The sequence below is a fragment of the Phalacrocorax aristotelis genome, chromosome 2 (assembly GCF_949628215.1).
Source record: "Phalacrocorax aristotelis chromosome 2, bGulAri2.1, whole genome shotgun sequence".
NCBI classification, from domain to species: Eukaryota; Metazoa; Chordata; class Aves; order Suliformes; family Phalacrocoracidae; genus Phalacrocorax; species Phalacrocorax aristotelis.
In genome coordinates, this window is record NC_134277.1 from 63,571,984 (window position 1) to 63,583,628 (window position 11,645).

Sequence of the window (11,645 nt, forward strand, 5' to 3'; positions counted from 1 at the left end):
ATCAATTATAGCAAACTTGGTTGAACATCAAGTGTACTTTAAACTTCCAGTTTGTTAATCACTGACCATGGGACTTCTCTTGATTAAACTGCCAGTTGTTGTCGATGTGTATTTTTGTCATATAGAGAAAATTATTGGGGAAACAAAATAGAGGAAATATATTTTGCTTTTGAAGGATCATCCAGGTCATCATTTCCAGGATTGAGGCCTAAACTTTTGAAATAAGTTAACTACTTTGTCATGTCAAGCTTCTAGAAGTATAGTTAAAAATTAAAAAAAAATTTAACTGAATTATCAAAAATATTATTTTACTGAATGTAAGAAATTTCATGCTTTACTGAAGAAAAATAAACCTCATTTAAATCAATACATATGCTGTATATTCTGTTTTCAGGCCCAAGTTCTTTAGGTAACATTGTAGAAGATGTTACACATCCATGTAATCCGAACCCATGCGCAGCTAATCAGTTATGTGAAGTAAATAGAAAAGGATGTCAGGCTGGAGAACTGTGTCTTCCGTATTTGTGTGTGCCAGGTAAGGGTTTTTGGACTTCTGTTTACCTGAATTTTGCTGATAAACATGTTATTGAAATTTTGTTGAAAGCTTTAAACTGAATTGCTGATATCCCAAAAGAAATATTATCACAATTATCTTGTGTTTTCAAAAGCTGTAGCCTAATTTCTAGCTTGTTCCATTTCTGAGTGTGTTTCTATTTTTATTGTCTACTGAAACGTAACATCTTATTAGAAGATACATCATTTATTTTGCCTCAGAAGAAACAAATGTCCATACATGGTCTCTAAGCAGCCTGCCTGCTATTTAAAATTACAAGCATGCAATACTGCAAATACAGTGCCACTCACTACTTCTGCAGACAACACAACATGTATTGCCCTGTATTTCCATACATTATTAGCCATATCTGCATTATTTTCCTTACTGGTGAAATAAACGACATTGTCTTGCCTCGAAATTAATGAAAATCAGGCTGTCAGTCTTGGGAGGACATTTTGAGAGCTCTGAGCATCTGATCAAATGCAGGGCGCAGTGGGATGTACATTTCCATTGGCAGCAGTTCTGGTGTTATATTAAAGTTCAAGATTGTATCTTACATGGAATTGTCCCAAATACTTCTTCATAGGCCAAGTCAACTTGTCAAAATCTCTCCAGCAACTCATGGGTAACTAGTTCTGGTCTGAGTAATTTGATACACAGACTTTTTCTTAAGAGCTTCACTGTTGCTGCTTCACTAGATTCAGGGTGCCCAGATTTAGGGCTCGGGAAGGAAATGACATGGCACATAATTTATTTGCCTCTCCTTTCTTCTCTCTACTACTTGAGCTTGCAGCACTGTTGCAGCATCTCTCCACTTCATGTTTAATGACTGACAGTGCTGTGAGTTCATTGACTGGAGAAAAAGGCAGAACCACAAAACAGATGAGCTCTGTGTCTTTCCCAAATCTGTACGTAGACTTGTAGTTTGGAGGGAAAAGACACTGACTTTGGGAAACAACAAAAATGTGAATAATAGATGTTGTGCTGCCTTGTCCTTCCACGAGACCCACAGTACTGCTTCTCATTACAGATGATGTCTGGAGATGCAGCAATACACAGCTGACTGCATTTCTCCTGCTGCTCCATTAAGTGATACTTTTAATGTAGGTGCATCTCACTAGAAAGGCATTCGTGGTCTTTTGGGAGCTACTTTTTTAGAAGATAGGTGTTGTCTAGCTTCTGCACCATGAGTAAATGTGAGCTGACTGGGGAGAGAGCCTCATGTAGAATGAGCTTCAGCTATCTAACTTTGAAATGGCAGGCTTGGATGGTGTTGATAATAAGGATCAAATCTACAAAAGGAGGTGGGAGGCTGTACGATGTCCAACTTCTACAGCCCCTTCATTGTTCTATTTTAGACACCAACAGTGTTTGCCACAATTTTCCTCTTCCTTTAAAGCAGGTGTATCATTGTGACATAGGGGATCATCTATGGTCTTGAAGCAAAGAGGGAAGCTTGCATTTGGTGACTGCTTGAACATGTGTTGAGAGAGACTAAGTGAGTGAGAGCGACACTGATTTTTAAACAGAATTGGATGAAGCAGCCTCCTTTCTAGAGGAAGTGATAAGAAAAGACATTGGCATAACTGTCTTGCATCAGTTCCCTGAGCCTCTTTTGTTCCAGCAGTTCTGTGGCTGATCAGCGGTTTCTCCAGTGATTTTTAATTACAAAGAGGGAAACTGGGTTTTGCTTCACTTGTACATCTGCTACACTTGTGCTCTTCTAAAAGTGAAGATAGACTTCAGCTCATTCTTTTTGTGAACCTGTTGTGAGGTTATGTTTGGTTATGGTTCTATGACACTAAATATTTTCTGAAAAGCTGAGCATTATTGTTACAGAGGTTGTATTGTCTTCACTTGCTGCAAAAATCATTCAAACTGATCTGAAAAAAAGCTCACCCAGAGCTTTTGAATAGACAGTTCCCTTCCTTTAAAGGTTGAAAGGTGACTTTTACATTTGAATTAAGTCTTTTCATTGATTGAAAGTTTCGTGGAATTTGTTGCACTTCGTCACTTCTAGAGTAGTTTTAATCTACTATTTCTTTTATTATTGTTTCCTTGCAATTTTTAAAACCATTTTTCTTTCCAATTTTTTTTAATCCAGTTTTCATGCGTTTTCTCTTCTCTCTTTCCATATCTATCTATAAGAGTCCTTCAGTGTTCACATAAGAGATACAAGTAGGGAAGGAAGACGCAATAAAACACGTGAGGGGGGGAAATGGCTGGGCTTTGCTTGTAAGACCCTTTAGTTTGTGTATGGGAAAGAGTGAAGCACATGTGGTATTTGTTACGTCACATGTTTCATACTACTTCAGAACAGTGGAAAGAGAGATCACTTTGGAATTGTTGGAATTACCAGTCTTTCTCTGAAGTGACATTTCTACAGGTACCTCAGAACGTTGTCTCAAGCAAGTATCTTCTATTTCTGCTACTTGCTGCCTCTGTGAAAAAGAATTTGTCTAAAGGGCGAGAGCAAGGCTGTTTTAGGAACATGTTAACTTTTTCCCAAGTCAGAGTAGTAGTAGTAATTTTCAGTAGTGATACTTGACAAAATATTTACTAAATATGAGCTAAAATTTCTCTTTGTATATAGGCTGCAAGCTGGGAGAGGCCTCAGATTTTATTGTCCGTCAAGGTACACTTATTCAGGTTCCATCCTCAGCTGGTGATGTTGGTTGTTACAAGATTTGTACCTGCGGACATAGTGGATTGCTGGAAAACTGCATGGAAATGCGTTGTGTTGACCTCCAAAAATCATGCATTGTTGGAGGACAAAGAAAAAGTAAGTAATATCCTTATACAGCACCTGTTCCTTAAGTAATGAATGTTGAGGTACATATGAAGACCCAGAGGATCTGAATGCAGAGTTCATCAGAAAATACAAAAGTTAACGTCTGCATCCCTATATAGAATACCTGTTTAATTCTTATATATGCTGGAGGGTCCCATTATTTAAATCAATACTGAACTGTGTCTGTCTCAACCAGTGAAAGTCCTGTGTGAAGCATGTTCTTAATACACCATTTTCCAACCAAAAGATCACTCACTGACTTGCCTCATATCCCCTGTATTTTATGGTACTTGATAATAGGTAGCTTCCATTCTGGTAGAACTTGCTGGTGAGAGCTCTGAGGACTGAGGAGGGAAAAAAGTTCTGAGGAGCCACTAGACAGCAGGGATGGAGAAACAACAGAAAAACAAACTGATCTGCTTTTGGAGCATGCTGAATTTCTGAGGTTTAAGCACAGTATAACTGGCTATAAATGGCTGCCCATTTCCTGGATTCTAGCTTTGTGGGTACTCGCAGTCTACTTCTAACAGATTGGATATCCAGTGACCAGTCGAGGTATCTGGGGAAGAGTATGAGAAATGGCAGATGATTTAGTCATACTTTCCATGAATATTCTACCAGAATCTGTGAATCTGTTCTGTGCTTCAAACCACAGACCTTTTGAGCAGGGAGTGGTTTCTCTACTAGCCCCAGATGGTTTTGGGGATTTTGGTTTTTGTTGGGTTCTTGTTTTGGGTTGGTTTTTTTTCTTCTATGGATTTTAATTATGGGTCAAGAACAAGTCAGAAACTTTTATCATGAGCTATAACCTCTGGCAAGAAGGTCTATGTGTTAAGATATGTGTGCCTAAAACCCCTCTTGGGTTTTTTGTTTTGTTTTGTTTTTGTGGGGTTTGCAAAGGATTTCTTTTAATTTGAGCCTTGATAGTTTGTTTCATCTGATTCCTCTTGGTTCATGGGATTCATCCTAGTTCTTGTACTGAAATAGTTGATGAATAATTGTTGCCTATTTGCCTCCTCTTTCAGACCTCTGCCATAATTCCCCTCAGCTTTCTGCGTTTTTCTCCAAGCCAGTTCCTATCTATTTAATAATTCCTGATATGAAAACAGTTTTATACTTTTTGATGATATTTATTACCCTACTGTGTACCTTTTTCTAGTTCTTACATTTTCTTGACACGGAACTGGAATTTCATGCAGTATTCACAGTGAAGTGTCCAATCAAGAGTATGTAATAGCAAAATGATGGTGCTTTCAGAATTATTATGAACATTATTTTTTTTGGCTACTAATTCTGTTGAGGTCATGCTGTCACAGAGTTGTCTATGGTAACACCATGGTCCGGTTCTTAAAAGGAAACATTCAGCTCACAGCTCATCGTCTGACATGTAGAGAATTGCATTATGTTCAGTACAATGAATTTCCTCTGCTATAACCTTTCCTAGTTGCTCAGTGTGGTGAGATTTTCTTGCAGTTCTTCATTACTTGGTCCTTTGTAACTTAATGTAATTGATATACTTTGTCATGTAAATACTTGTGTTTGTTTTTTGGATCACATAAAAATATGTTGAACAGAACAGGCACTGCATAGATCATGGAGATTCTTCCAGTGATCTCCTTTCATTGCTTATTTATTCTGTTTCAGTTATTTATCCATATGAACACTTTTTTCCCTATCTGTACTTTTTTCTGAAAGCCTATGGTAAAGAGCTATTAAATGTCTGTTGAGTACTGAAGTGTATCAACCTGATTTGTCCACATGCCTACTGATTCCTTCAGATAAACCTGAAAGGTTTGTGATTTGCACAAAACTTTGATTCTTTCCCCCACTGTATCATATTTAGGTATGTGTCCACTGATGCAAACTTCTATAATTTTACCACATTCGCGTTGCACAAAATTGAGTTTACCTATCTTTTATCCACAGAACCCTTTTTAAAAAATGTATATATTTTAGCAACTTGCATTGGTATCCAAACCCTGGGAAAGTTTAAAGCAAGAGGTTATAAATAAGTTCACTTATATTAACATGTATTTCACGCTTGAGTTCATTTGGAACTTTTTGGTGAATGTTTCTGGTCTTGCAGTGTTGTTAGCCTGTCCAAGAGCTGCTTCTGAGGCAGGTTCTCTAACATATTGCCTGTGAAGAAGGTACTCAGCTCAGACTTTTAATTTCCTCTGTAGGGAACAAGGATGCAAGAAACTCTCTTAATTTTTGTTGTCAACTTGTCTTCTGAGTGGTTCTTCTGTGTATTGATCAGGTGTTCACTGTATGGTCCTCCCTCCTATCACAAACCTAGCTGTAGGTGTAAAAGTCACATAAAACCAGTTCTATCAAAGTAGCTGTTGATGTCTGAGTTAGCAGTGACCTAAACCAGTAATCACCAGTAGGATGTATTTCCAATAGACATATGCACAGAGGTGTGCACACACATGCTGCTAACATGGCCAGCCACACTGATCAACACAGAGAGAAATTAGTGCTGCTCTTGGCATCCACATAAACACACATAGCATTAACACCAACATGAACAGCACCTGTTTCTGTTATGATGATGATGAGAAATGAAGCCTGCTAATGAGATATACACACACAGAATGTTCTGCCATCATTTGTCTAAGAATACCTGTTCTGAATTGCTAAAATGGTGAGGATTTTACTTGTCCCCCAGTAATATTTTTCAAAAACTTTAATCCTTAATCTCAACCCTTTGAAAAGACATTAGAGAGAATTGCTTTATTTAGTAAGGCACAGTTACTCTTGCATTTTCCTGAAGAGCTGTGTAGTTGTTGCTAGTCTTTAATAACTGGCCTGGTTATGGATAGATCAGCTGTCACCAACATGAACTGATTTTAAATGAAACATCCAGCACAGTGAAGGGAAGTCATGTAGACCATTCACAAAACCAAACTGGAATTGCTAAATTGAAGAAAAAATTCTGATTCTTAGATTCAGGTGTGAAAAAATTCCTGACTTATAAAATACAAAAATTAGGCAGATTGCTCCATCCTCAAAAAGCTCAAAAAGATGGTGTCATTTGCATTATTAAAGGCTCCTTTCTGAAGGCAGACCTCTGTATTTGTGTGTCTGAGGTGCTGAATCTAGATCTGGGTTTCTGTTCAGCTTTGCTACAGTCTTTCTTGTTCTCCGCTTTGGACAAAGCTGCATTTTAAGTTTCATTGCTTGTTGAGGTTTAAATTACGGCTGTCACGGATGTTGCAAACCCATACAGACTGGAATAGAGCATGGGCACTTTTTACCTCTTGACAAAAAGTACACACAAAGGAAAGAAATTAGGACTACAGAGGAGTTTTGCATTGTGCATGAGGCTGGCTGAAAGTTTAGCAGTCTTACATAAAATTAATTTAGGAGAAGAATGTATCTTTACAAAAGCATTGCCTTTAACAATACAGAGCTTGCTATCCAGAATTTATAGAAGTACTGTGTACTATGCTACCACTTCTTCTGTTTTCTCCGTGTACGTCTTTTTGCAGCTTTAAATTGTTCTTACCAAAAAAAAAAAAAAGGAAAAAAATAGAAAACCTAACATATAGGCTTGGAAAGGATAAAGGCCTTGCTTCCTTGTTTAATTAAGTCTTCAAAAACACATGTGAACAGACTTTTTCTTTAAATGAATAGAGCAAAACTTGAAGTCTAACAAAAGATAGAAACTTCAGTGGGAAAAGAAACCGAATGAGGGAAATTACAAGAACAATTAATATTGAAAATGTAATATCTGTGTATTACATGAGTATATAGTCTTCTGGTATGTTCACATAAATTGTATGCATTCACTTAATTTCTTTTATTTTAAGGCCATGGAACATCCTTTAATATAGATTGTAATGTCTGTTCATGTTTTGCTGGAAACTTGATATGTTCTACACGTCAGTGTCTGACTGAGCATAGTTCAGAAGATGAACGTCGCAAGTTTACAGGTAACTTTCCAAACTATGGAAACTGTAAGCTTACTATCCTTAGAGCAAGAAATAGCTTCTGAACTATTTTTACAGTATTAATGGAAAATACCTGTTAATTTGTTATTAATATGTTCTTTTAATTATTTATTTTTCTTATGTCCAACCTGCACTTCAGAAAAAACATACCTTTAACCAAAAAAAGAAAATCTGTACTGAAGAATAAAACCTCAGGTAATACGTAAAAATAGGTAGAGACAGAGTAATGCCACTGGGGACAAGAGATAAGCAGTTTGGGAAAAAAATGGAGAAAGCTGAGCAGAACTAGCAAGAAGGCAGGGCACAAACCTCCCTTCCTGCTACTTATAAGTGTGTGTGTGCTACAGCGTTGCTAAATTACGGGAGGGAGGAAGTGGCTGAGGATAGGCACACCTTTCCACTTGCTGGAAGGCAAAGATATCTTAGTGGCCCCTTGTGTATCTTCTGTCATAGAAGTGTGCACCAAATTCCTGTTTTGTGTGTTGCTTTTACAGGTTTACCATGTAACTGTGTAGATCAGTTTGTACCAGTATGTGGTCAAAACGGACGCACGTATCCGAGTGCATGTATAGCTCGTTGTGTTGGGCTCCAGGACAATCAATTTGAATTTGGATCATGCATTTCCAAGGATCCTTGTAACCCCAACCCTTGTAATAAAAATCAGAGGTAAAAGCAGAATATGTTTTTAAGCTTTTCTTTGGCATCATGTACTCGTAAAGGAGATTTACTTTTTCTTTCAATGTGTTGTATGTTGTAGTAACATCCCACTTTTGGGGTACTCCAATGAAAATAACTGTTTGAAGTAGCTACTTTTTATTTATCATAGTAATGGACTGTATTAACTGCAATAACTTACAATTCTTTGTTCTGTTTATGTAGTGTTATGTTACTTAAATTCATTATGCAGATCTTGGTTTTAGCAATAAAAGAGAACTGATGTATACTTCCAAAAATGGAAGAATCAAATTTTGTTGAAATGGCAATAAGTATCATTTTACTACTTTGTTTCACACCTTATTCTAGTAGTTTAAAAAAAAAAGCCCAAACCTGAATTTGAGACCTGGATTTTGTCTTGCTTATTCAGTCAATAATCTGTGCTTTTTATCTCTAAAATAGGAAAATATCAATCACACTGGAACACTTGAGTTTCTCTTAATTAGACAGATATCTTGTGAAAATCATTTCTGTACAACCCGTTTTTTCAAAATCAGAAAAAACAAGATCTATATAGACAGACGTATTAAAACAAAAATATGCTCTGTACTAGTGTCAGGAGAAAAGAAAATCAGACCTTTCTTACACAGATTTAAGTCGGTGGCTCATAATATTGGTCTCTGTCTTCAATTTTGTCAGTGTTGTGTAACACTGCAGTCTCCTTTGAATTTGTACATTTTTCTGTTTTGAAAGCAAACCACCATAAGAGGTTGTGTAATGCTGTGCTTTCATGAAAACTGATGATAGCTTTTTTTTTTTCCTTTTTCTGCAGTTTAAAAGCCTTGATGCAGAAAACTGCAGAGAAAAAAACTGTAGTGCTGTTATGGCATTCAAAACTGGATTTTCAAAGCCGCGTTATGGATATACACTTTTTACCTTTTATATTTTTAACTTGGCAAGTATAGAGAGGTTTTGCAGAATAACCATTATGCTTAGAACCTCAAGTTGTAGTTTCAGTAAAGGACTGTGCACAATTTGTCTGGGTCAGTTTGATAATGTAGCATAAACTAAACATGCTCATTTTAAAATGTCTCTGGAGTGCTTAGGATCTATTTAAGATCTTACATTCCACTTGTAAAGTGTTTAAATCTCAGAATTTCTGAGTCTTCCCTAATATAAAAGGAAAATGTGTAATACATAGGACAGCAGTGCTCACAGAGAATAAGGTTGTATTGTACGTAATGCAGTGGTGGCATTGTTGTAATTTATAGAAGGAGATTGTTAGAAAAGCCATTTGGCCTTTCATCAGTCTATTCATCAAACTCTATTGGATGGCATTTCTCTAGCAGAGGGATATCTCGCAGGCCATATGGCAAATGTTTTGCGGATAAGACCATGGAAGGTACATATTTAATATAAAGGGGAATGAATTTCTGCTGTTTATTGCTCTTATCTGTGAAGGCTTGAGAGAGATGCCATGCCAAAAAAGGAAACTGTTTTAGTACTAGACCTTTCCATTTGTTTGCCATGATCCCCGAGATTGGATATGGTATGGTATGGTATGATATGCTATGGTATGGTATGGTATGGTATGCTATGGTGTGGTGTGGGGTGGGGTGGGGTGTGGGGTGTGGGGTGGGGTGTGGTGGGGTGTGGTGTGGTGTGGTATACCGAACCCATGAAGCTAGAATCCAATTAGGTATTTGTAATTTAAACCATATAATCATCTAAGTCTTGTTTTCACTACCTTCTCAAGGAAGGGTGAGGCTAGACCTCTGCAATATAATCTTTTTCTCTTGCAGTTCACTGTTTTCACGTTTTGTCTAGTTTCCCTTAAGTATGCATTTACAAAATGAAGCTTAGGAGTAGGTAAGAAGTTCATCCAAGCCTTTTTCAAAAAATAAATGGAAAAATACTTGGTAAAAGATTAATTTTAGTGGAGACTGTAGTTGCATTCACATACATTGACTAAAAGTGGTGTGAACCAGTTTCAGGTTTGTGATGACACCTGAAATTGGCTATTCAGAATGTTTCATCACATGTATTTCCTGAAGCTCTGCTGAATCATAGTTAGCTCTAAAGCACTGGAAAAGATTTCACTGAAAATATTTTCCCTGAATGTCTTGAGACTTAAAAAAAAAAAATCCTGTGACATGACATGAAATCATTATTACTTCATGCAGGTGCATACCAAAGAAACAAGTTTGCTTGACTAGTTTTGGGAAGTTTGAATGTAGCCAGCATGAATGTGTGCCAAGGCAGTTAAATTGTGACCAGACACGGGATCCTGTTTGTGACACAGACAACGTGGAATACAGTAACTTGTGTTCTTTGTACCAAAAAGGAAAAAGTTTAGCATACCGAGGACCATGCCAGGTAGGAAGTGGTTCTAGCAATAAATAGAAAATCTTCTTTGTTCTTTAATGTTCAACTTTGCAATATTCTGGGTTTTAGAGCGTACAAAATGTTTTCATTAAACATAATCCTTTAAAAATGTAATTTTTACTAGTATAAAAAATACTTCCACAAAATTATATTTAGAATTTTGTCAAGTGTTTCTCTGCTTTAGTTAACAGTTGTCTCAAAACCAATTAAAAGCTTTACTTCTGCTTTCTTGGGGATAATACTCCAATTTTTATATTAAGTCTTCCTATATTTTTCACTATTAAAGCTTGCACTGAGGTATGTTTGCACTAATTAGTGCAGTTCCTTGGTTGGTTAAATGATAGTTTTCACCAATTTGAACTTGTTTTAAATAAAAATTTAATGCCTGGTCATAGAAAGTCTTTAGTGTTCTGTGTGATTGTGCCCCAGGTTTACCAAGTTCCTTGTTCAGGATCTATTTACACCTTAGTTTTGTTGGAGACTAGGCAGTCTGTAATATTTTCTTTAGTTAGTCTGGATTGGATTAGTCTTCATATTAATCCTGGAGAAGGATTAGGATTAGGTTTAGTTCCTCCATTTCACCACTCCCTACAGTGTTGGTAGACAGGCTATTGCTATCGCTTTACAAGAAACGTCAGGAGCTACTCTTTTCAAAGTTGCTGGATTTGCTGTCGATATCCAGGTTTTTCTCAAATGATGAAGATTAATTTGAGGCCTTCTCTTGGTCTCAACTGATGGATATTCTTAGAAGTACAGAATACTTTTCAGGGTTTTTCTGTATTATAAATGCTATTGCTCTTCTAACCCACTTTTAGTTTCTGCCTTTCTGTCTTTATACCTTCTTTTTCTTGCCCTTTTTCAGCAACCTCGTTAAGTACAGATAATTCTTCTCATTGCACATCAGATATCTCATGAGATACTCAGAGAATGTTCAGCCCTTGAACAGTAAGAATCAAAGGAAAATTGCATGGCTGTTTTTTTTTTTTCCTCCAGCAGTTATATGTCTAGTTGTATCCATGTTCATGAAGTCTTTGACACTGGTAGTTTTAAGTTTTCACTCTTCCTTTTACTTGTCCTCCATCTCTTTTGTTGTTAGCTTAGGTGTGTAACATAGAAACGATAATTGTCTTGCTATTTTAGAGTATATGCAGTGATCATGTAGCTATGGTGACTTACTTGAAATATTAGTTTAATAAAATATTTAGACCTTAGCAAGAAATTATGGAATTAGTTGTGTCATTACACAAGACTTTGGACAAAAGTATTAGTCATACCTGGTCTGTAAAGAGTTAGCAATTCCCTT

At 36.7% G+C, this 11,645-nt stretch overlaps 1 protein-coding gene across 1 annotated transcript in view; it reads left to right on the forward strand.

The window, feature by feature from the left end:
* The window catches only part of RECK (reversion inducing cysteine rich protein with kazal motifs), a 62,385-nt gene that overhangs the window by 41,081 nt on the left and 9,659 nt on the right, over positions 1 to 11,645 (forward strand). Inside the window, exons 13-17 of the mRNA XM_075083846.1 lie at positions 395 to 535; positions 3,150 to 3,338; positions 7,163 to 7,285; positions 7,798 to 7,969; positions 10,141 to 10,333. Coding sequence (XP_074939947.1) covers positions 395 to 535; positions 3,150 to 3,338; positions 7,163 to 7,285; positions 7,798 to 7,969; positions 10,141 to 10,333 — 818 coding nt within the window. The remainder of the gene's footprint in view (positions 1 to 394; positions 536 to 3,149; positions 3,339 to 7,162; positions 7,286 to 7,797; positions 7,970 to 10,140; positions 10,334 to 11,645) is intronic.